Raw genomic sequence first — 25751 nt, 5'->3', positions numbered from 1 at the left:
TGGTCTTTTTTTGAGACAGGGTCTCCCTGTAGCCACAGCTGTCCTGGAACTCACTATGTAGACCAGGCTAGCCTTGAACTCACAGAGATCCGCCTGCCTCTACCTCCCAAGTGCTGGGATTAAAGGCGTGCGCCACCATGCCCGGCTCAATAAACTTTTTTTAAAAGGAGAAAGGAACCCAATCTACCAGTCTATTTGGGGAGGAGTTACATAAATCTTGTGCATCTATGTACTGCTTTCAAATATTTTGTGGATTTAAAGAAAAAAAATCAAGTTATAAAACTGCATATGGCCAGATATGGTGGCACAAAACTGTATTCTCCGCGCTCAGGAGCATGAAGCAGGAGGAACCCAAGTTCCAGGCCAGCCTGGGCTACATAGGAGATTGGTCTCAAAAAAGACAGAAGAAAAAAAAATTAAACAAAACCCGATGGAACAGGCCTGTAATCTCAGTTACTCAGGAGGCTGAGGCAGAAGAATCACAAGTTTAAACCCTGCCTAGGCTACAGAGTAAGTTGAAGGGCAGATTGGGTAACTTAGGAAGGCCCTGTCTCAAAATTAAAAATAAAGGTATGCCAGATATGGATAGCACAGTGGCAAAGATAATGCTTATCATCACTCAAATTAAGGTTCAATCCTATCACCAAAAAAATAAAATTGGGCCCATGAGATGGTTCAGCAGGTAAAAGTGCTTGCCACCAAGTCTAATGACTTGAATTTAATTCCCAGAACCCACAGAGTAGAAGAAGAGAACCAACTCTCACAGTATGTCCTCTGAACCCCCATACCATGCCCTGCCACACACACAAGTAAATAAACATAACAATAAAATGCTTGTGGATTTCATAAAAATTCTAATCTATAAAACTATAGAAAAATGAAAAAACACATTACACTGTGATTATTCCTATAAAATTACTATAGTGCAACAATTATTTGTCAACTAAAAACAAAATTTATAAAATCTGTATATGTCCTATAAAAGAATGTAACTTTTAATTTTGTAAAGACATACAAACCACTGTCTCAACTGTTTAGGAAGGAGCTAGGCCAGGCAGTGGTGAGGGGTGGTGGCTTAACTAGGGTCTTCAAGAAGGAGTAAGGCCTGGACTCTATCCCAGGACCCCTTCCCCACCCCACTCCTCTCTCCCCTCTTCTGCCCTCCTCACTGATGCTCCCTACCCTACCCTGCTCCGCTGACCAGGCCAGCTGGTTGTTCACAGTTTCCACAATTATGTTGGCCGCCTCTTCATCTCAGAACAGAATTTGGGCCTGCTGCAGGTCCCCAGAGAACAAGGCGTTGTGGACAGCTGGGTCTCAACAGGAGCGGTGAGGCCTCAGGAGTAGAGGCTGCGGACTTGAGAGGTACCTGTGGCTTCGGCACTGTTGGGCAGCAGCGCGCCTCCTGTCCTCCCATTCTAGCCACTCCTGCTGTAGGCGGAGAGCACGAAGCGTGGAGGAAGTGAAAGGAAAGTCTCCTTTGCCATGGTGAGGGGCTCAGTGATCTGGGCAGTACCACCTGAGCAGAGGGTTGATCCTTGTCCCAACTAGCACCTTTGCTCTGAGGAGCCACCCTGCCCCCTCTCTGGTAAGCTGGAGAGAGGAGCAGCTGAGGCTATAAATAGGCCCTTCACTGTGCTGGTTAACTTTGCCTGGAGTCATGATCCTGGTACAGATAGTGCTGGGCCAGCTCCTGCCCCTACTGGTACCCTTCCATTGGTCATCAGCTCCTCAGCTGAAGCCACTCCTGGACCCCACTTCTAAGTAGTCAGCCATGGGATGAAAGGGCAGGACAGGGCAGGGGGTGGGGGGGGCAAGATCACAGTCCTGCAGCTTCTGCGATGTTAGCTGAGGGAGTCGGCAGGAGCTCAGATTGGCCCACATGGAGGGAAAAGCACAGACCTCAGTCAGGGAAGGTGAAGAGAGATACTGAGAAGCTGAATAGCTTCTCCTGAATTCTCAGTAATAGCAATCACCATGTATTCAGTATGCAGTGAGAATTCTAGAATTTAAATCACTTTGACATCCATTGCCACTCAGATGACCTAGCAGTCAACACAGTAGTACGAAACAGGTTTGGATACTAAATGACATGGCCAAGCTAAGTATCTCAGTCCAGCACCTGAGATGGGTGGTCTTTTTGTTTTACAGATAAGGAACTTAAGGCTTAACAAGGTAAAAGCTACTGGCTCAAGGTCACATAGCTTATGGGGGTAGAGCCAGGACCCCAGTGGTCAGGACTCAAGATAAAGAGCTTTGACTCCAGGGGCTGTGGGCATGTGGGGTGAAGACAGACAGTTGAGCAATGCCCAACTCTCATGCCCAAGCAGGACTTGGTCTCTACCATCTGTGCAAGATTTTTAGGCAGGGTTCTGTGGGGACTCACATGCCTGCCCGAGGCTCTGTAAGTGGTTGACCCTGAAAGTGGGGGCTGAACCGGAGATCTTCAAACCACATATCCATTCACCTTCAGGAGGAAGCTGTTGTGCTTCCAGGAGCCTCTAGGGGGGGAATGAGACTAGGAAACCACAGTAGCTAGTGTGACTGGCAGGCAGAGGAAGAGAAAGGAAAAGGGAAGGAGGGAGGGACACTAGCCAGTCTGTCTACAGAGTCACAGGGGCATGGTGTCTTCTCCCCAGGAAAGCAGTGTGGGCTCCTCCAGGTTCCCTGGGCCTTCTCCAAGGAACTTCTCCAGCAACTTCCCCCTTTCGCTTCTTCCTGTCCATCCCCTGCTTCCCCTTTGTCACCAGGTTTAGTCAGGTCCTCAGTGCCTTCAACCTGGATCAACCCAGCCTGTGACCTCCTTTTTCCTCTGACGCCCCTCTGCTGTCCCACCAGAATGATCTGTCGAATATGCTTACTTCCTTTGCTTAAAAACTTCTGCAGACTCCTGGCACCTGCTCTTTCCAAAGAAGTCCCAATTTGGTGGGTGTGGTGGTGCACACTTTTAATTCCAGTAGCACTTGGGAGGCAGAGGCAGGCGGATCTCTGAGATTTCAAGACCAGTTAAAGCCACATAGTGACACTACCTGAACAAAACACCCCAATCCCTTGGTTTGGCCCCACACATGATAGTCTCATCAGCTTCTCACCCTTCCCTGCTTCATAGTGGCTTGAATTTTCTACTCTTCCTCCAGGGCCACCTGGTTCTGGTGAGGTGTCTGCAGCATCCTGCAGTATCAGGTATCAGCTCCTTCCATCTGGAACGCCCCCCCCCTTTTTTTTTTTTGGTCTTTTTGAGACAGGGTCTCCCTGTAGGTCCAGCTGGCCTGGAACTCACTATTTAGACGAGGCTGGCTTTGAACTCAGAGATCCACATGCTTCTGCCTCTGGAGTGCTGGGATTAAAGGCGGGCACCACCACACCTGGCTTACCATCTGGTACTCTTTTTTTTTTTTTTTTTTTTGTTTTTTTTAAAACGGTTTTTTCTTTAGCCCCAGCTGGCTTGGAACTTGCTTTGTAGACCAGGCTGGCGTTGAACTCAGAGATCCACCTGCCTCTGCCTCCTGAGTGCTGGGATTAAAGGTGTGCGTCACCATGCCCAGTAACCATCTAGTACTCTTAAAAGACATCAGAGGCTTTACAATGCACCCATCCCATGGTGCCATAGATGCCACTGTACCATGCTGGATGTTGGCTCCTGGGCAGGCCCTGGCACAGCAGGTCTTGACATGGTGTTTAGGAGCATTTGCCTCATAGAAGTCTGGCCTCTTCTGTGCATTGAATGAAGGTCCCTATTCTGTGCCAGAGCAAACACTCATCCACCAGCCCAAGTGGGTGGCAGCAGCCTGGGCTTTTTCCAGCACTGCCCTTACCCTCTGTTCACTCACTCTGTGCCTGGCCCCAGCTTCTTGGTGGCATTCCAGGGTGGGGGATCCCAGAGGAGGAATGAGATCACGTCCATCAAGGGTTTGGAGCTCCTCAGAGAAAGGTGCCTCTATGGATGCAGCTGTGATTAACCTTACTGGAACCCATTTAGTGTTTTAATTGCCCCGCCAACAGCCTGGATGAGCACCCACAGATGGGTTCCCAGGGTTGAGAATCTGGCAAGGCCAGGTGAGGCCAAGAAGAGCCAAGGTGGTGGGCGTCCTTTTATTCCCTGAGGCATCCAACAGTCACAGCCTTCTCCCCTGCCTTCTTGCCTCACAAGCCTGAAAGTGCTGACTACAGCTTTGTCCCCAGATACTAGGGTGTAGATCTTAACCTTAGCTTCTGGATGCAGAGAACAGAGGCCTGCTGGCGGGCCCACAGGAGCCTAGAATTGAATTGGAGGAACAGTGCCAGGGGACTTGATGCTCACTCTGTCTCCTGAGAGCTCAGAGTGTAGGGGACAATGAAGCACCCAAGAAACTAGGATATAAAACTAGGATATGACTGAGTTTGGGCTCAGTCAAGGCTGGGCAGTGGGGACCAGGGCTCAGAGGTATCCTGAACAGAGACGAGCACTGCACACCCAGAATGGTTTAGTTGACAACACCTAGGTGGGCCTGGCCCAAGTCAAAGCTTGAGGTGGAGCTAGGCATTAGTAACAGATGGAAGACACTCATGGAAAGCTCAGGGAGGAAAACCAAGTAGAAACAAGAAAGTACAAGGTGCTTTGCAACTAGCCCTGCACTGTCCTGGCCTATGACACACAAACTTTCTGAAACAGGGCCCCTAGCAATGAGCAGGTAACTCAACAGAGAGCCCTCTAGCCCCTTGCTCTCTTACCCCTAAGACTAGATTCATGGGATCAGTCTCTTTAGGAGGAGAAAGATGAAGGCAAGAGCAGTGCCTGGCTGGAGGGCCCCTGGCTTCCAGCTGCTCAGTGAAGGCTGAGGCTGGGGATGCTGGCAGTCAAACTGGTCTCTTCAACCTGCTTCCTCTTGCCTATAAGTTGGGAGTTTTCCTTTCTGTCCTTCATTCTGGGAAGGAAAAACACGGTTAGCAACTTGAATAATTAGACCTTTCCTGCGCCGCCCATGCCCTTGTTCAACTGTGGTCTGAAAGGTGGTACAGAGGAGCTATAGCAATGAAGAGTTACTGGGCAACAAAATAAATAAGGCAGTATTGGATTACAACTCCAAGTATAAAATAAATACCTGGGTCCATGTTAATAGAAATGAACTAATAAGTGAGGGAGATGACAAACCTACCATATAAAATTCAAAGTAATTGATGTAGATCTTCTGCCCTTAGGATGGGAACAGAACTCTCCACTCCTAAAGTGTGCGCTACACAGTGACTTCTTCCAGACAGTACAGAACAGAAAGAGAATAAAGACAGTAGAGAACCTTGACAGACCTTTCCTCAGCCAGGTGACCAGGGTACACAGGAACCACAAGATGGGAGAAGCTGGGTCTGGTGGCACAACACTACAATCCCAGCTACTTGGAAGGTTATGACAGAAGGACCACCAAATTCAAGGTCAGCCCAGGCAACATAGTAAGACTTTGTCTCAAAATGAAAAGTTATAGAAGGGGGTCGGGGGGAGGAGGGCTGGGGATAGAGATCAGCAGTTGAGTGCCTACAAACACAAGGCCCTAGTTTCAAACTCCAGCACCGCAAAACAAAACAAAAAAAAGAAACTGGAATCTTACTGCAAGCCTTTCTCTTCCAGGCCCACAACCCCATGAGACATCATGAGACATCATTAGACAAATTCTCACAGAGAGGACCTCCTACAAGATGCCTGGTTGGTGCTGGGAATGGTAGCACATGCCTTTAATCCCAGCACTTTGCAGGGTGCAGGGGCTGAAGAGATTACTCAGTAGTTCAGAGTGTATACTGTTCTTCCAGAGGACCTGAGTTTGATTCCCAGCACCCACATCGGGTAGCTCACAACTGCCTGTAACTGCAGTTCCAAGGGATCACACTCTTCTGGACGCCATGGGCACCCATACACACGTGGCACTTACAGACATTTACACATAAATTTAAAAAATAATAATAAATCTTAAAAAAAAAATGAGATTCCTGACAGATGCTTTTCAGAATTGAGGCCATCAAAACCAAGGGAAGTCTGAGAGGCTGCAAGAGGAGCCTAAAGAAACATGAGGGTGAAATACAATGTGGGATCCTGGGGGAGAGGCCCAGAGGCAAACTGAACAAACCTGAGAAAAGTCTGGAGTATACCTAATGAAAACACAGTAATATCAGTTCATTGAGACAAATGGGGCCAGGCTTCATTCATGGCATAGGCCTATAATACCAGCACTGGGAGTCAGAGGCAGGAAGACCATGAGTTCAAGATCAGACTGGGTATGAGCAAAGTCCAGGCCAGCCTGGATACACGGTGGTATGATCGTTTCTTAAGAAAAAGTGGTAAATGGATCAAATTAATTAGCAATGCAAGATGCTGATAGCAGAAGAAATTGGGTGTGGCACATCAGGGAACTCTGTGTTGTTGGGGGGTGTGAGTAGGGGGTATGTCTGTGTGGGTACATGTGCAACCAGAGGTTGACATCAGGATGTCGTCCTCAAATGCTTTTCCACTTTATTTTTTGAGACTGGGTCTCACTGAACCCCCAGTTCTACCTATCTCTACCCCAATGTCAGGGTTATAGATGCCTACCACCACATTCAGCTTTTACATGGATGGTGGAGATCCAAATTCAGGCCTGAACTTTACCCACTGAGCCTAGCCCTGTTTTTGTTTTTTGTTGTTGTCCTCTGCCCTCTACACATACACACTTAAAAATGCACATGCATCCTCACACATCCATATACGCTCACATATACATGCATGAAAGAATGAGAAAGAGAGCGAAAGACAAAAAGAGTCAGAGCTCCTTGCTCTGCCAGAGTCCTGGCTGCCCTATCAGCAAGCATAGAACAGAGGTGGGAAGGAGGGGGCAGGAGATAAAGCGGAGCTGCTTTATTTTAGAACCAGGTGCAATAGCCTGCATTCAGCTACAGGCCTCAGGGTCAGCTACAGGCTTCAGGCTGTCTTTGCTGTGTTGTGGCTCCTCTGGGCGCCTCTGCTGTCTGGGGACTAAGGAATAAAGGGACAAGGAAACCAGACCCAACATCTCTAAAGTTAAGCTGAGGTGGGAGTGTCACATTGGCTGGAGTAGGAATGATGCAGTGGAGGGCTCCAAGAACAGTAGAGCTAGACAGGATTTCTGGGATGCCCATGCCAAACGAAGTTCTCAAGCCATAAAAACACACAATCCAATCTGAGATGGGGAGCTCAGGAATCAGCCATGTAGAAGGCATCAGAGGCCGAGTCTGTGTAATCCCCAGTCATGCTGGCCTTCTCTTCCTCGGATGGGATCAACCATATGCATCTAGAACCTTGTCTAGTAGAGGCTGCCAGTTTATGGTGGATGCCCTGTCTTGAGACAGCCCCAACTGCTGGGTTCACAGAAGAAGTCCTCAGGGAGCTCACTCAGGAGCCCATCCAGGTCATCTGCAGAAGGAGATTGAGGGGGGTAGCCTCATTGACAACCATAGGATTTCAGGTAACTCAGATCTAAAGCTCATGCCCTTCAGGAGGGTCTGGATCTACCTACACAACCAGGAATGTAGCTCCCCTAGGGCAGTGTGCCTATGCCCTTGGGTCTGAGACTGGCCTGACTCTACCTTCCCTCTGCTCCCTACAAACACTTGCACAACTAAAGGTAGGATGCAAGCTCTGGGCCATTTCAGTAAGAATGGAGACTCCCTAGGGCCTCATGGCTTCTTTGCCTTCCACCTGGAGACACAGTGCCAAGCTGGAAGGGTTCTGAGGTTCCCTACTACAACCTTCTCATTGGATGGAGGAAGAAGGGTTTGGAATCAGGGTTCATTAACATGTGTTCTCAGCTGACAGTGGGAGAGAGCATCACCCCACTCCCCCAGTGCCTTAGTGGATGCTCCCTGGAGTGCCTGAGTGAACACAGAGAATGCACAGACTCATTACCGGGCTAGTGAGATGGCTCAGCTGGTAAAGGTGCTAGCTGAAAAGCCTAATGGCTTGAGTTTTATCCCCAGGACCCATATAGCAAAGGAAAAAAAAAATGATTCCCATAAGTTGTCCTCTGACCTCCACACATGTACTATAGCATGCCTGTCCCTCCCCCCAACAATAAATAAAATAAAAGGTAAAAGAAAAAAAAAGAAAAATTCCTGCCCGTAGTTCTCAGATTGGTGCTTATGAGAGCTTGGAAGCACAGCTGACCTGCGTGATGCCTGCTGACATTCTTTCTGTTAACAATGGCAGTTCATACTTATGGAGTGAACACTGTGCTTCAGCAGCCCTTCTCAGGGCAGCTCAAGGTGGCTGCTGTGATAAACCCCACTTTACTGAGAGAACAAGCTTTAAAGAGGTACAACAACTTGCCCAACAGGATCAGGAGGCCCCAAAAGTCAGACTGTAAACTACACCTAAGAGCCTAGCTCCAAGTCTAACAAGATCACTCATAACTGCTGCTGGAAGGAAAAACAGAAGGCAGTTTGGGGAGCATTCAATTTTTTTTTTATTTTGTCTTTTTGAGACAGGGTCTCCCTGGAGACCCAGCTAGCCTGGAACACACTATGTAGACCAGGCTGGCCTCACTGAGATCCACCTGCCTCTGCCTCCCAAGCGCTGGAATCAAAGGTATAAGTCATCACACACGGCTGGAAGCATTCAAATTTTAAATTCAGGTGACTGGGACTGTACTCAAAGGAGGTAGGGCTGGAATTTGCTTACAGTTAAAAAAAAAAAAAAAAAAAAAAAAGTTGCCCAAGCTGGATGTACATACCTTTAATTCTAGCACTCTGGAGGCAGAGGCAGGCAGATCTCTATGAATTCCAGGCCACCCTAGGCTACATAGCAAGTTCCAGTCCTGCCTGGGCTATAGTGAGGACCCCCCCACAATTAAAAAAAAAAGTTGGGGGTTGGAGAGATGGCTCAGTGGTTAAGAGCAGTGACTGCTCTTGCAGAAGACCCAGGTTCGATTCCCAGCACCCACATGGCGGCTACGAACTGTCCTTAACTCCAATTTCAAGGGAATCCGAAGCCCTCTTCTGACATCCGAGGCACTGCATGGGTGCACTCACATACATGCAGACAATACAATCATACACATAAAATAAAAATAATAAATATTTAAAAAAAAAATTTTGCCGGGCATGGTGGTGCACGCCTTTAATCCCAGCACTTGGGAGGCAGAGGCAGGCGGATCTCTATGAGTTCAAGGCCAGCCTGGTCTACATAGTGAGTTCCAGGACAGCTGGGGCTACAGGGAGACCCTGTCTCAAAAAGACCAAAAAAAAAAAAAAGTTGCCTAAGCCAGGTATGGTGGCTCACACCTGTAATCCCAACATTTAGAGGTTAAAGCAGGAGGAGTGCTAAATTTGAGGCCAGCATGGGCTATAGAGTAAGTAGAAACCAGCTAGGACTATATAGCAAGACTCTGTCTCAAAAAAAAAAAAAAAAATTGGAGCTGGAAAGATGGCTCAATGGTTAAGAGCACTGGCAGCTCTTGGAGAGGACCTTAGTTCAGTTCCCAGCACCTACACAGCAGCTAACAACAGTCTGTAATTCCAGTTCCAGGGGAATCTGAGGCCCTTTTTTGGCCTCTGCAGGCATTGTACCACACAGGTGCATTTACTTATGTGCATGCAAAACACTCAGACACATAAAATAAAAATCAATCAGTCAGGTGTGGTGGCACATCCCTTTAATCCCAGCACTCAGGCAGAGGCAGGTGGATCTCCATGAGATGAGGCCAGCTTGGTCTACACAGTGAGTTCTAGGCCAGCTGTGGCTACAGGGAGATGCTGTCTCAAAAAGACCAAAAATAAATAAACAAAACAAAACCGAAATTTGGCCTGCATTAGCTGTAGTATGACTAGTTAAACACTGTCTGGGATGAAGGGGATGAGCAGGGTGAGTGGTGAGGGCGAGGACATCAGGAAACAGCAAGAATTTGTACTGTCTCCGGCCCTGTCTAAGCACCACTAACCTACAGTGTAGGTTAGTGTACCTACAGTGGAAATGTGACATTGGCACCTGTATTCAACAGCCAACTCCCTCTCTTGTTCTATGAACACAAACCTCTTTTGTTGGAAATGGGGCTTACTTACAAGGAGAAAGTGCAGCATTCCAGATAACACAAGACCCCAGCATAAGGGGCAGATTCGCCTTTATAGTACATAAACAAATGGTCTTTGTGGTTTACACAGTGATTTACTGTGAACGTGGGTGATATGAACCACCTACCCACAATCCTATCACCTCCCAGCCAGGCAGGATTGAATTTCTGAAATCAAAATCGAAGAAAGTGACCAGGACTTTGATGGCTTTACCTGATGACTTCCTGATACCCACCCACAAGATCTTCAGTTGGACATCCCTGTACCTATCCACAAGATCTCCATTTGGGCCTCTCAAGTTTGTGTCCTGATCCCCCTAACCACACTGATATGTAACTCCTTAGCATTTCCTGGGGGGAACTCTGACTGTAGGCAGAATGGGAAATCAGCCTTCAAGGCCTGCTGATGAGCCCACAGAGGATTCAAAATGGGACACAAATATAGCACCTGTGTGCCCAGAGACTGATGATGTTCTGTCCTGTGACTGAAGCCACGGCCAGTAAATGAGGGAGAAGTAGACCACACTTCATGTGCATTATGTGGCCCCTATCATATTGTTAACTAATATAATAACTTTTTTGAGGGGGAAAGACAGGGTTCACTTATATAGACCAGGTTGGCCTCAAACTCAAGAGATATCCACGTGCTTCTGCCTCTAGAGTGCTAGGGTCAAAGGTGTGTGCCATCATGCCCATTGTTATTAACTAGTATGATTAACTCTTTTTTTTGGTCTTTTTTTGAGACAGGGTCTCCCTGTAGCCCCAACTGGTTTGGAACTCACTATGTAGACCAGGCTAGCCTTGAACTCACAGAGATCTGCCTGCCTCTGCCTCCTGAGTGCTGGGATTAAAAGCATGTGCCACCATGCCCGTCCGTAGTATGATATCTCTTAACAAGGCTTGTGAATAAAACATCCTCTGATTTCTGTGAAACAGTGTGAAGGTCCACAGACTCACAGTGGCAGGTCTAAGGTACAGCTGCAACCAGGAGTACTCTGCCCCCCGCCCAAGGTAGATCAGAGGATCTAGAGAGGCTGCTTGCCTTACCTCCCTCTGGAAGTTCTTCCTCAAGGGATACCCCGTCCTCTGGGTTCTGTTCTGTCCTGAGGCCCTGTGTAGGCTCTGTGTCCACATCAGACTGGTGACTGCCAAAGAAGCTTCCTGGATCCTAAGGACAGAGGATCTGGTTATTAGTACCCATGCCCCTGAAATCCCTCCTGGTAGGACCACCTCTATTAAGAGGACCTCAAGGGAGAGCAGGGTCTCAGGACAAGGACATGCTAAAGGAGTATGGCAGGGGCCAGGGTCACCCAGGGCCAGGCTGAGGAAAAGAGCTAAAACACCAAACAGCCAAAACAGCAGATAACTAAAACAAAACAGACCTTCTGAGCTGATCTTTCCTAATTCTATCACTGTCTAGTGTTTTAGGGAATCTGTGTAACCACAGTAGAGGGTAAAGAGGACATTTACCAATATGTTGAAGAGTTAGCCTAGGATTAAAAACAAGCTGTTATCAACTCTCAAATTAGCTAATATATGATAAAAGTAATTAAAACTGGTAATGAAATTTAACTGTGGCTAGCTATAGGGAGTGGGAGTGGGGAAGAGTTATCTTTTTTTTTCTATTCTATGATTTCAGTTTATTTTAGAGAATATGGATGATCAGAAATTTAAAAGAAAAATGAAGATTATAGAGGTGGGATGACTTTGAGGAAATGTGGAGGGGTTCAAGGAAAAGATGAAGGAAATATAAGTACAAAATTAGAGGTAAAGGTCCACATCGACTAGAGATCATCAAGTTGAAACACTTATTCTATAGATGGTGCAATAGCAGGGGAGGGGACAGCAGAAATTATTAGCAGAGCCTGGATAAGACCCACGTCTCCTGTCTTCTAGGCTAGGATCTCAAGGGTGGAGGCAGCAGAGTCAAGCCTGGGCTCTGCACTTGTCCTGGGGTAGACCTCCCTGGATCCTATCTTTACCACCCATAGACACCAAATGCTTGCCTCAGTTCCTAAAGGGGTATATCCCCAGTGGATGCCTAGCAAAGGCAAAGACCAGGAGGGGAGATGCAGAGCAAGTGCTGGCACACCTGACAGGCCATTTATACTCTGTTCTCTGCACTGCCACCTGGTGCAGATGTGACCCTCCATCAATACCTGCCACCACCCCCTAGAGAGCTCTCCACCCTGGTTCTCAAGTGACCCCTGTCCTCTCAGGTGTTCAATCCTGCCATCAGACACTCAGGGATCAGCAAGAAGCCAGCTGCTCCTCTAGGTACTGTTACTCAGCCATCTGGCAGGCAGCTGGACCAGGGACAGGAGAGATAATCCTGTTCCCAAAGACATCTCTTCACCTCAGGGAAACTGCCTACTTCCGTCAAACCTCTGCCTCCAGGATGGAGGAGAGGAAGAAATAAGAAAAGCCAGGCAGGACAGCTTCACTAGTCCCCATCCATCCTATCCCTCTTACCTTGGGCAAGGGCTGAGATGACTTGAGGAAGTTCCCGTCCCCAGAATCTGGGCTGTAAATATGGACCAGGTTTTTGGGTGTCACATTGAGATAGTGGTTTCTGAGTGAAGGAGAAAACACTCCAATCTGGAGTTAGGAAGGGGAGAGTCAGTGTCCTGAAGGAGCATGGGGCTGTTAGATGACCACAAGATACCAGCTTTCCTCTTGCTCCCTGTCCTCTGCATTAGGTTCACACAAATCACTCCCGTTTTAGACCTGGTGCCACAGCAGAACTACCCACTGCCCCAAATTCAACCCTCCATCTCCATCTACCTATGAACAGTGGAACAGTTTCATGACCGTAGGCCTGCTCTTGGCTCTAGCAAACCAGAGCCTAAACTCTTCTTGCTTAGCAAGAAGACAACCAACCAAGCAAGGGCACAGAAAAGCTAGGAGCTCTCCCCACCGCCAGGTCCCACCTAGAGCAACCCTACCTGTTTTAGCAGCAGCACTGAGCCAGGCTTCAGCTCATTCTGGCATGTCTCCAACAGCATCCTGTGCACTGTACCAAGCATCTCTCCTGCAAATACCACAAGGCCATCAGTCTCAGGGTCAAGGGCAGCACAGCAAATGGTCTGAGCCCTGGCTGAGAAGTGGGCTGCTTACTGACTCCATTTTCCCACCTGCAAACTGACAAGGTGATTCTTCTTCATCTCTCAATCTCAAGGGAGGACACTCATGAGACACTTCCAGGACCTACTCCTTACCCGTGGGGTCCTTAAAAACCACGCTGGCATCCATTGTGCTCCGTGTCAGGGACTTGATCATCACTGCCATGTTGGGGACTTTGTTCCTGGGGAGCTGCTTCAGGGCTGCCTGCTTACAAGGAGAGGCATTCACTGAGCTAGCCATGTCCACATGTAACTTCCCATGGCAACCAGGGGGTGGGAATGGTCTTTCTGTGTGAGGGCAAAGGGGCAAGTGGAACAGCACATTTCTCCTCCTTGTAGAGGTCTAAAGCTGGCAGTCCTGTTTCTCTCCCATGCCTTTCTTCTGTGTACAGTTTTTATAGCTCACTCCATCTTGACAGGACACAGACAGGGATACGTTGGCATGTGTACCAACATGTATCATCACATGAGAGACCACTAGGGAGCTATTAGGGTGGCAGCATGCTTATCACCTATCCCTAATCTGGTACCTGGAAGTAGAGAAACATGCCCAGAATCCACTCTCTCTTTTTGCCTATGCACACGCAATACTGTAGCTGATAGTGAAAAAGTGAGTGAAAGCCAAGCGTGGTGGAACATGCCTTTAATCCCAGCACTGACGAGGTAGAGGCAGGCAAATCTGAGTTCCCAAAGGGACTTCAGGCTGCCCCCTGTGGACAGGCCTGGAGTAAGAGGAGGCAGATGCCTCTTCTACAGTGAAGTAGGCAGTAGCTTGACATAAGGGAAAACCATGTTCTTCATTTGAGACTCAGCTATCAGGACCCTTACCTTCCGCAGCACCATGACAATGCTGTAGGTATAGAGGAAGCAGGTGGGGTCTCTCTCATCCAGGCCCAGAGCAGATTTCATGGTGAGCCAGGGCCCTCGTCCAAAATCCTCCTCCACAGATCCCTGGGAACTAGCAATGACCTGGAACCAGAAGAGAGGAGTCTGCATTAGTAGGTCAACCTTGTGATAGATCTTAGACTGAGGCAGGATGGAGGGGGGGGTGGAGAACAGTGGGGCCTTGCAGGGGGAATGAAGCCACAGTCTTTCCTCTCAAGTACCTCCATGGCCAGAAAGAAGCATGTGAAACCTGACTGCACAGTGCATTGTTCCCTAAGGAGCCAGAGCAAAGGTGCTACAGCTTCTTCTTTTTTTTTAAATCAGGTCTTGACTTTAGAATTACATTGAAGCAAACAGCTGTCCATCCACTTTTTTTTAAAAAAAAAACTGTTTAAAGATTTATTTATTTAATGTGTATGTGTACCTGAGTGTATGTATATACACTATATACACACATATGTACACTATATATACCCTCTTCTGGCCTCAGAGGCCAGAAGAGGGTGCTGAATCCCCTGGAACAGGCAAGTGTGAGCTGCTTGATGGTGCTATGAACCAAACCAGGGTCTTCTACAAGAGCAGTAAAACTACCTCTGCAGCCCCATGCACAAAATAGCCTGGAGAAGTCCTAGAGGAAGGGGCTGTGTGTGTGTGTAGGCTCACAGAACATCTTAGCCATTTTGAATTCAGTCAGTATTTTTATTTGCCTCTGACTTTAACCATTAGCTCTCTTGTAGTAACAACTACTTTGAATCCAGATGATTATTAACTATTTGGGATCTGAAATGGACAGCTCTGGGGCACTTCAGCAAGGAAAAGAAATATGGGAGAATTAAAAGCAAAGGTAGGTCTGAGGATAGGTCAACTAGAACTTCGGGGGGTTGGGGCCTGGTCCCACCCACCAAAAGAGAGCCTCCTGGAGGCAAGATGAGGACAGATCCTTCCCAGCTCAGCTCCCAGAAACCTGAGAGTGTTCCCAAGATACCATCTCATAATACTTATCACTCTCTTCCCCCTGGGGAAAGATGTAGCTAGCTGGGCATTTTTTTCTCAAATGGAAGACTGGATCATGGCATCAGGACAGGCCTCATTTTATGTCTGTAAAATTGCCACCTCCCCCAACTTTCTTCTCCAACTGTCCTTTGGTAAAGCTGGGCAACATCAACTCTGATTCTTGCCTGAAATATGCAGGGATGCCCCTCATTCTCAAATTATGCTCAAGAAGTACAGATTTACATGGAAGAAGTTACCTCAGTCTGGAATTTAGCCAGAGCACCATGAGTCGGAGTCTGTGGTGTGGAAACCATGATCTCCTCTAGATTCTTCCCACTATGCTAAGAGGGGAGAGAAGGCGAGAGCAAGCTCAGCAGCTGTTATTTACAAGTACAGCATCTTGTCTGGGTTATATAATGAGTTCAGGAAACTATCAAGGACAATTAACACATATTACATCGCTCCTAAAGCAGTCTCAGGAGCCTCATTGGCAGCTCACAAAAACACTTTGGGGATTGTTTTGGGAATGTGAGGAAGATGGCCTAGGAGCAAAGCCCAGGGCTTCCTGAAGGGGGCAATCACACAAATAGAGGGGTCTATGATGAGTTATGGAGCAACTTTCCACAAGGCCCTCCCTTCCCAGAGGAAAGCAGACATCTCCTTGGAGTTCTCTTGAAGGGCAAGGGAAGAACAAAAGGGATGTATCAACCACCCTTACCGGAAGGGAAGAACTTCAGAGCCCAGTTGCCTGGGATCAAACTCAAATCTAATTTGATGGACCCTATCCCTCCATCATTGTTTAAATAAAAACTCTTGCCGAGTGTGGTGGCGCACGCCTATAGTCCAGCACTTGAGAGGCAGAGGCAGGTGGATCTCTGCGAGCTCAGGGCCAGCCTGGTCTACATAGTGAGTTCCAAGACAACTGGGGCTACAGGGAGACCCTGTCTCAAAAAGAAAAAAAAAAACAAAAAACCTCTTTGCTGGGTATCTCCTTTTCAGTCCAGCTTTCTCCTGTTGGCTCCACATACCAGCCAGTGAATTGTTAAGTGGATCTCTAAAAGCACCTGCTCTGGAGCTTGTCTTCCCACTGCTGGATCCTCCTCCAAACACAGAGCTCCCCCAACCCTGCCAACTTGTTACCCTCCTCATCATTCACACAAAGTCATTCAGCAAGCTCAAGGCAGAGCCAACATGTCCCCAGCAGCCAGGGAAAGACCCTTACACTGCGTCTTTGGAAAAAACATTCATTTACACATACTTCTACTGTACTGCATGCAAGTCAGGACAGGAAACTCTTCTCTTCAATCTCCATACTTTCAGTTCCAAGCAAAATGCCCACATCTACCTCTTGGCCTATGAGTGAATATTTTTATTTTATTTATTTTTGGTCTTTTTGAGACAGGGTCTCCCTGTAGCTCCAGCTGTCCTGGAACTCACTATGTAGACCAGGCTGGCCTTGAACTCACAGAGATCTGCCTGCTTCTGCCTCCTGAGTGCTGGGATTAAAGGCATGTGCCACCATGCCAGGCTGTTTTTTATTTTATGTGTGTATTGCCTGCATGTAGGTAAGTGCACCTGTGTTGTATATGGAGGACAGAAGAGGCTGTAGGATCCCCTGGAACTGGAGTTCCAGATAGTTGTTAGCTGCCATGTGGGTGCTGGGATTCAAACCCGGGTTTTCTGCAAGAACAGCCAGTGTTCTTAACTGCTGAGCCATCTCTCCAGCCCCCATGAGTGAATATTGCTTATCTAGTAGAACCAAACAGTAGACATTCCACAAACACATGAAAACTAAGACTCTCATACACTTTTTTCGCAGGTGGATTTTTTTTTTTTTTTTTGGTCTTTTTGAAACAGGGTCTCCCTGTAGCCCCAGCTGGCCTGGAACTCACTGTGTAGACCAGGCAGGCCTTGAACTCACAGAGATCTGCCTGCCTCTGCCTCCCAAGTGCTGGGACTACAGGCGTGCACCACCATGCCCCACATCACAGGTGGATTTTTAAGCACTCTTATCATCTGAGTTATGTCCCCAGGCCATGCAAACCCTCTGCTTCTTCCTGCTCATCCTCTGGCAGTGAAGGAATAGACACCAGACAGAACTGGGCCATTGCTTCTTTTCCTGAATCCTAGTATCCTGGAGAACTGGTCACTCACCTGGTGGGGCAAGAGTCCTGCTGGGCCTGGGAAGCGACGGGTTTTGGCTCGGATGGAGGGACGAATGGGCTGTTGGGGTGTCCTACTGGCAGCAGTAACCAGTTGTAGCAGGTGGTTGGTGACTATAGGTGTCTGCAGAGCTCCCTGGGGAACCAGGGTGGAATGGGGACCTTTGGGGGTGCTGACAGGAGAGTCAACAGAAGATACTGGGGCTTGGGATTGCAAGGACCCCTGAGGAAATACTACAGAGTTGCAACTGGGAGTTCCAGGTCCAGGAAAACAAGGTTTTCCACTTAGCCAAGCACTGGGAGACTGAAGTGGCTGACCAGGCAAACGATTCCGAGGGCTGCCCCCAGTAGTTTGGCGAGGCTGGGGTTTACGAACAGGGCCATTTCTGGGGCTGACTTCCCAGTGAAATTGCTGAGTGGGAAATGCTGAGGTGGCTGGGACAAGAAGGCCTGAGGATCCAGGTCTCAAGCGGGGCCGTAGAGTTCTACAGTGGGTAGCTGGTTCTAGAGGCTCATCCTGTGTGATGCCTACTGTGTGGGTGATAAGCATAGGCCCCTTCTGGAAAGATCCACTCAGATCAGCTACACGGGCCTTTTTCACAGATACTGGGTCTTCCTGCTGCTGAGCAGGTAGGATTTGGGTGGTCCTGCTGTCAACTCCAAGTCCTAGCTCCATGCCAGTTCCCTCCAGCTCCATGCCTGCCAGGGCTTTGTCAAATTCATCTTGTTCAGGCACCTCAATGCCACCAGTGCCCTGCTGATGGCTCTCAAAGATGAGTCCAGAGTATGGTACTGAGGACTGGGGTCCTGCTGGTTCTTGGCACACTTCTGTCAGTGTCTTTCTTTGCCAACTGCCTGTCCAACTACTGGAAAATGAGACAGGCCTTAGAGATGCTGCTCCTGCAGAAGGTAGGTCCCTAATGGTCTGGGGTATGATGGGGGTAGGGAGGCGGAGTCCCAGGGCTGAAGGAGCAGTGCGGTGTAATGGAAGTGGCTTTGAGGACTGTTCCTGTACAGTCTCCTGTGGCCTGGAAGAGACAGGTCTCAGACGCCCAGCGTTTCCAGGCAGTACCCCAGTAAAGTGGTTCTCTGCATCCTCCACAGCAGACAAGAAATCCTACAAAGAAGCAGAGACAGCGGGCATCTACATCAGGCTTTTTTGGTTTTGTTTTTTAGATAAAGTCTCACATTGGCCTTGAACTTGCTATGTAGCTGAGGATAATCTTGAATTCCTCACCCTCTGCCTCTCCCTCCCAAGTGCTAGGATTATAGGCCTGTGCTACTACATTTGGCAGGGTCTTTGTATCTGGGAATTTAAAACACTACTTTGCCAGACACATTGGTGCATACCTATAACCCAATCATTCAGGAACAGTAGGGATGAGGTTGGAGGCCAGCTTGGTAGGTACACAGCTTGACTCTGTTTCAAAAAAATTCGTCCAGTCAAGCATGGTGTTACATGCCATTAATCCCAGTACTCAGGAGACAGAGGCAGGAGGATCTCTGTGAGACTGAGGTCAGTCTGAGCTACACAGCCAGTTCCAGGACAGTTGAGGCTACAGGGAGACCCTGACTCAAAAAAACCAAAGCTGGGGCTGGAGGGATGACTCAGCAGTTAAGAGCACTGACTGTTCTTGCAAAGGACCCAGGTTCAATTCCTAGCACTCACATGGCAGCTAACAACTGTTCGTTAGCCCTCTTCTGACCTCGTGGGCATTGCACAGCACAGGTGCACCAACTCACATATATGCAAGCAATACACTCACATGCATAAAATTAAAATGATAAAATATTAAATCTGGGCATGGTGGTGCACACCTTTAATCCCAGCACTTGGGAGGCAGAGGCAGGTGGATCTCTGTGAGTTCAAGGCCAGCCTGGTCTACATAGTGAATTCCAGGACCACTGGGGCTACAGGGAGACCCTGTCTCAAAAAGACCAAAAATTAAATAAAATAAAATATTAAAAAAACCAAAACCAGGGACTGGAGAGATGGCTCAGTGGTTAAGAACACTGGTTGTTCTTGCAGAAGACCCGGGTTTGAATCCCAGCACCCACATGGCAGCTAACAACTGTCCCTAACTCCAGTCCCAGGGGATCCAAGAGCCTCTTCTGACTGCTGTGGGCATTGCATGACACAGGTGCACTTACCTACATGCAGGCAATACACACACATAAAATAAAAATAATAAATAAAATAATTAAATTTAAAAAAACCCAAACCCAAACCAAACCAAACAATACCCACCAACAAAACGCTCTTTTACTGTTTAAGCATATGAAATGCGTATGTGCAGCTATATACAAGAAACCAAGGCATGAGAGGCAACGATGGCATCTCTCACCATCTGAGTTCCCATGAGCTACCTGACCACCAGGCTTCTGTCAGAAGCATTCTAAGGCCAAGTTTTCAGGTAGCACTCACTCTCTCTCTTTTTTTTAAAAAATTATTTTTATTTTATGTGTATGAGTGTATTGCCTGCATATATGTGAGTTCACCCATGTCGTGCAATGCCACAGAGGTCAGAAAAGGCCTTCGGATTCCCCTGGAACTGGAATTAAGGACAGTTTGTAGATGTCATGTGGGTGCTGGGAATCGAACCCAGGTCCTCTGCAAGAGCAGTCAGTGGTCTTAACCCCTGAGCCATCTCTCCAGCCCCGCATCCTCCCATAAGTCCCTAGGAGGAAGCTTAGTGGGAGAACAAAAGGAAAAGCAAATACCCCAGGGTACCAAGAAATCAAAGGAATTCCCCAAATCACACACTCATTTCAAGGAGGTGGGCTCTCAGGTGGCCAGTCAGGACAGTAGGGAGCTACCCAGCTGATCATGCTGCCTGTCCTCAGTGCACTCCCCTAACACACACACTCACAGTAAACCAGAGGGCCCCTGAATCCAACCAAACAGGCAGAAGTTAAATATAGCTTCTCAGGCAAGTTAAATTAAGTATGGATTCCATTTGAGAAGCAAGGTGAGATTGACACCTTCAAGAGCAACAAACCTGTTCTGAGGGCGTTTGAGTCAGAACTGCTGATTTACCTAACAGGAAGGTCCCATCCATTCCCACCCTCTGCAGCTGTACTGGATTGTCTGAGCTAGAAAACATTTTTTTCCTGCTTTGTATGTTTATCAAGAGTCCCACACTCCACCTTAGGATCACGCCTTAGGATCACAATATCAACAATGATCAGAATGATAGATTCCTGATCACAGTAAAGGTCTAAGGGGACCCTTCTCTCACAGAGCTTACTCTCAGATCTGACACCATTCCTTGGGAATGGGGAAAGGGACTGGTCTGCCATTTTCAATGAACAAAAATGTTAACAGTCAGAATCAGTACAATTCCATTATTACCCTGACAGCCCTATTGTCACCTGCTAAGACCCAAGAGGGCCACTTTCACAGTTTCTTTTTTCAGCCTATAATGACATATCTCCAAAGCTGAAAGGCACAGACAGGGATACATCTTGACAAAGCTGGTAGTGCTAGGCAAAATCCACAATGAAGCTGGGTGAGACAGCACATCCTTATAATCCCAGCACTGGGAAGCGGAGGCAGAAGATTAGGAATTTAATTCATCCTCAGCTACACAGCAATTCTGAGGTCAGCCCAGGCTACCTGAGAGACCTCATTTCATAAACACAAATAAAGACAGCTGGTAACTGTCTCCACATAACAAAAACAACTAACACTTGTAACTCCATTTGGTGCCAGGTGCCATGGAAGTAGTTTATGAGTTCTCTCAATAAATTCTTACAATGGCCCTATAAATAGATATTATTACCTTCATCTTAAAAATGCAGAAGCAGAGACTTAAACCAGTCAAGGACTAGGACTAGAACCCATTTAAGCCCTGATTCCTACTTCTCAACACCTAAATGAAGGAGACAAGTCAGAGATATAGTGTTTCAGTTTCAAGGAAAGGTTGGGCCTGGTGCTGAATGCCCGAACTTGGGAGGAAGAGGCAGGCAGATCTTTGTGAGACAGATGCCAGCCTGGTCTACATAGCCAGTTCTAGGCCTACTGGGGCTATATAGTGAGATCTTGTCACAAATAAACAACAAAACCCAACAATATTGTAGCTCTTTTTGGTGCTAGGGGTATAGCTCTGTAGTAAAACATGTGCTTAGCATGTGTGAGGCCCTGGGTTCAATCTCTAGTACCTCCCTCAACAAAAAAAGCAGTTTCGGAATGGCTTTTTCTTGGTAAAATAGAGTAATTCTATTCTTTTTTGTGTATTTTATGTGACTTACAATCACCAGCCACTGAACCTGTTGAAAGAAATTTTTCTCCTCCTCTTCCTCCTCCTTTTTCTTCCTCCTTCTCCTTTTTAATATTTTATTACATTTATTTTATGTGTATGACTGTATTGCCTGCATGTAGGTAAGTGCACCCGTGCCATGCAATGCCCTCAAAGGACAGAAGAGTTTGTAGGATCCCCTGGAACTGGAATTACAGACAGTTGTTAGCTGCCATGTGGGTGCTGGGATTCGAACCCAGGTCTTCTGCAAGAACAGTGTTCTTAACCACTGAGCCATCGCTCCAGCCCCAAGTAATTCTATTCTATGTGATTTAGTAGGCTCCACATACATTAGACTGGACTCTAAGCTGGAGGCTGAACACGCAGCAACCTAGCTGCTGATACCATCTTCTCAAGGCAATTCTAACCTACTTTTTGAACTTTATTCACTTAAATCCTACCTCCTTCCAAAAAAGAATCAAGTAGCAATTTGCAGTATTCTAGATGAAACTGTACTCATTGGTTCTGAATGTGAAGAGAGCTTGAAACTAGTTAGTGGTAAAAGGCCCTGGAAGGCTAAAGAATTTTCTCTAGTTCATGTGGCTAGTTAGTAACTCACTGAAATACCCCTGCCAGAAATTCTCATTTAATTGCCATGTGATAACATTTAGACAAGGGTGATTCTAATATGATGACTCTGTATCTTATCTAATTTCTCATCTTCTGAGGAAAGGGAAGAGAAGAACATTTGAGGCAGAAACAATGTCCTTCATATCAGAGAAAGAAGGGGGGGGGGACAGGCAGAGAATAAAGTAACTGGTCCTGGTTCACATGGCCAATTGGTGCCCATAGGCTTCAAGCCATCTAGCTAACTGTGCTATCTCCTACATGATTCTGGCTCTCCACAGACCTTCTTCCCACCTCAAGTGTGCTATTATGAAAGTGAATGAAATCATCCACATGATACAGTTCCCAGGAAATGCCCTTAAAATTTAAAGATATGAGCCAGGCGTTGGTGGCATAGGCCTTTAATCCCAGCATTCGGGAGGCAGAGGCAGGCAGATCTCTGAGTTCAAGGCCAACCTGGTCTACATACTGAGTTCCAGGACAGCTGGGGCTACAAGGAGACCCTGTCTCAAAAAGACCAAAAAAAAAAAAAAAAAAAAAAAATTAAAGATATGACAATTACAATTAAGCAACTAATTTCTGGTTTTGTTTTTGTGACAGCATGTCATGGAACCCATTCTTGGCCTTGAATTCTCTATGCAGTCGAGGATGACCTTGAACTTCTGATCCTCCTGCCTCCATCCACCTAGCAAGTGATGGGTTGCAGGCGTGTACCACCAGATAGGGTTTCCTGAGGTGCTGGGGATTAAACTCAGGCTTCAAGGTAAGCAGACTCTGAGCCACATTCCCAACCCTGTTGTTTTGTTTCTAAGACAGTTGATTAAATAAATTGTGTTTAGACAAGTCTCTCTATGCAGGCTATACTGGCATGGATTTGTATCTTCCAGCTTCAGCCTCCTGAGTACTGAGACGACAAGCAATCAATGATGGCTACATGGGTGCTGGGAATTGAACCTGGGTCCCCTACAAGAGCAGCCAGTGCTCTTAACCATTGAGCCCTGTTTCCATTTTATCAATTTTCTCAGCCATCTTAGATAAAAAAAAAACAGATGTGGTCAGCTGAAAAGGAGGCTGGTGGGACTGCTCCAAATACTCTGGACTTGGGTATTTACATCTTAGGACCTCTTCCTCATTTCCCTACCTCGTCTTCAAACTCCTCTTCTACAGCAAATAGCTTCCGTAAACTGCAAGCCTGAAAGGAAAACAAAGCAATTGAGGCTGGAGAAGAAACAGTTTTCAAGAACATTCTGTACTCATCTCTTTTTCCCCAGTTCTTACAAACTATCAGGCATACTGTTTTTTTTTTTTTTTTTTCCTGTTTTGTTTTCTTGCTAGTGCTGGAGGAGGAATACTGATGAAGAGAGAAGAAACGGGATTTAGCTGAAAACTTCAATGACTTAGAGTTACTTTCATGTAAAAAAATCCCAGCATCCATCTGCATTACTCCTAGGCGTCTGGGCAGAGATAAGATTGCCAAGGGAGGAAAGACATTTCTTCAGGGGCAGTATTGTGCACATGTGCCCGAGGAGTTTTGTTGTTGAGAAAGAGGGTCTCAGGTAGCCCAAGTTAGCCAGGTGTGGTGGCACAGGCCTTTAGTCCCAGCACTTGAGAGGCAAAATCAGGCAAATCACTGTGAGATAGAGGCATTCAAAAAAAAAAAAAGAATCAGGGCCGGGCGTGATAGCACGCACCTTTAATCCCAGCACTCAGGAGGCAGAGGCAGGGGGATCTCTGTGACTTCAAGGCCAGCTTGGTCTATATAGTGAGTTCCAGGACAGTTGGGGCTACAGAGAGACCCTGTTTCAAAAAGACCAAAAAAAAAAAAAAAAAAAAAAGGATTTATTTATTTTTTACTTTTTGTGTATGAGTGTTTTGCCTGCATGTATGCATGTGTACCATGTGCATGCTTAGTGGTCACTGAGTTCAGAAGAGGGCATCATAGCCCCTGGAACTGGAGTTACAGACAGTTGTGAACTGCCATGTGGGTTCTAGGAATAGAACCCTGGCCCTCTGCAAGAGCAACAAGCGCTCTTAACTGCTGAGCCATCTCTCCAGTCCTGACCTTGAACTCTTGATCCCCCTGCCTCCATTTTCTAGGCACTGGGATTGCAGGCCTGCACACCTCTTCAGGCCCGAGACTTTTGCAACAACATCCCAAAGGTTTGTCAAACAAAAAGAAACTACCATAAATCCTGGCACTGCGGCCTTGTTTCTGAGACTCAAGCCAATTTCTTTCCACCTAAATCCAACTCCCACAGGTTCCCAACAGGGTGGGTTCCTGGTTCCTTTTTTCTGGCCAGCATGCTGGCTGCGGCCAATTCCAGATGAGTATCAAACCCACAGCTAAGGGTTGTGCCTGACCCCAGATGCCAGAGACCATTACAACTTCCCGAAGAGTCCAAGAGTCACGGGGGTGGGGAAGAAAGATGATCCCCAAAAGCAGTGACGTCTGCGGACATAGGGGAATGATGACTTCAAAGAGGGAGAGGTGTGTTTTATCTGGGGGGGGTCCTTTCCCAAGGTCTAGTGCGCGTGCGTGCTTCCCACCCTACTAGAACCAGGGTCTGCAGACTACACCGAGCTCCACCCAGACCCCAGCCCAGCAGCTTCTGCCGGGGGGCGGGGGGGGGATATCCCGACGGCGGCTTCTGAGCAGCCAGAGACCCCTAGGCGCTGGTGTCGCGTTACCATGACGACGGCGGTGGACTCGGGTCGTAGGACAGGCCCGGTTGATTCAGACTCGAGGAAGGTCGCCTCCAACTTGACCCAGGTGTAAGGGTGCGACTGTGGTCGACGGTGCTCCGGAAACAGGGTCTGGGGGAAGCGTCTTTACGCCCGCAACCGAGGCAGAGAGTGGGGCTCCAGGAGCCTAGGGGCTAATGCCCCAGGCCGCGTTCGAAGCCGCCGCCACAGCAGTGGCTCCGCCCCCTTAAAGGGGCGGACTGTTTTTACACTGCCGACAGGAAGGACTTCACTCTCTGGCCTTCCGCCCCAGCCTTAAAGGGGAAACGGGTGGGCTCTCGGGCGCCCCCCAGCGGGGCCTCGAGTCCAGTTGGCTGCCGTGTTCAGGTGAGAACAAGGTTGGGGAATTGAGCCCATGACTTCTTGCTCCCCCATCTTTTGTGTTGAGCACTCCAGAGACTGGGATTTTGAGCGTGACTTCATCCTCACCCGAGCCCAGCCGGTCCTTCCTTTTCTTCCTTCCCTTTTTTTTTTGACAGTGTCTTCTGTAGCCCAGGCTGGCCGCAGTCACTATGTAGCTGAGGATACCTTAACTTCTGATTTTCCGTTCTCCATTTCCCAAATGCTGGGATTACTGGCATGCGCCACCACGTCGGGTTTATGCAGTGTTATGGAATCCAACCCAGGACCTCACACAAGCTATGCAAGTACTCTACCATCTGAGCTACATTCTTAGCTCCCTTCCTACCTGCCTTTCATCTGTGGTGCTGAGGATGGAACCCAAGACCTCACACTTGTTAGGCAAACACCCTTCCAAAGAACCACACCCCCAGCCCAGATGAAACATTTTTTAAAAAATCAGTCTTTCTACACTGGGCATGGTGGTCCACGCCTTTAATCCTAGTACTCGGGAGGCAGAGGCAGGCCTCTGTGAGTTCAGGGCCAGCCTGGTCTATGTAGTGAGTTCCGGGTCAGCTGGAGTTACAGGGAGAATGTCTCAAA

The 25751-nt window shown here is 47.8% G+C and overlaps 2 protein-coding genes and 1 long non-coding RNA gene across 4 annotated transcripts in view; 1 reads left to right on the top strand and 2 right to left on the bottom strand.

Annotated features, from left to right (window-relative positions):
* Asb16 (ankyrin repeat and SOCS box containing 16) overlaps positions 1–5091 on the bottom strand; it is a 13731-nt gene extending 8640 nt beyond the window's left edge. The window contains 2 exon segments of the mRNA XM_008838442.2: positions 1188–1478; positions 5082–5091. Coding sequence (XP_008836664.1) covers positions 1188–1478; positions 5082–5091 — 301 coding nt within the window.
* An 878-nt stretch (positions 5092–5969) lies between these two features.
* Positions 5970–25010, bottom strand: CUNH17orf53 (chromosome unknown C17orf53 homolog). Of its 2 annotated transcripts, none has more exons than XM_029566053.1 (10): positions 24756–24894; positions 23209–23259; positions 17195–18319; positions 15298–15381; positions 13991–14131; positions 13259–13370; positions 12986–13071; positions 12513–12638; positions 11088–11208; positions 5970–7390 (listed from the first exon to the last, which is right to left on the bottom strand). In XM_029566053.1, the coding sequence occupies exons 1-10, from the start codon at positions 24756–24758 to the stop codon at positions 7299–7301; spliced, it is 1941 nt and encodes a 646-aa protein (XP_029421913.1). In that variant the 5' UTR covers positions 24759–24894; the 3' UTR covers positions 5970–7298. The 2 variants fall into 2 exon arrangements, with proteins under 2 accessions (XP_029421913.1, XP_029421911.1); XM_029566051.1 differs by having other exon boundaries at positions 5972–7390; positions 13259–13367; positions 24756–25010.
* A 47-nt stretch (positions 25011–25057) lies between these two features.
* LOC115071289 overlaps positions 25058–25751 on the top strand; it is a 5594-nt gene continuing 4900 nt past the window's right edge. Inside the window, exon 1 of the long non-coding RNA XR_003850386.1 lies at positions 25058–25136. This is a non-coding gene — a long non-coding RNA (uncharacterized LOC115071289). The remainder of the gene's footprint in view (positions 25137–25751) is intronic.

This window comes from Nannospalax galili, unplaced genomic scaffold (genome assembly GCF_000622305.1).
Source record: "Nannospalax galili isolate Female #2095 unplaced genomic scaffold, S.galili_v1.0 scaffold95, whole genome shotgun sequence".
In the NCBI taxonomy this organism is placed as follows: domain Eukaryota; kingdom Metazoa; phylum Chordata; class Mammalia; order Rodentia; family Spalacidae; genus Nannospalax; species Nannospalax galili.
The sequence above is the reverse complement of the archived record's forward strand: the minus strand, read 5'-3'. Positions and strand labels throughout refer to the sequence as shown.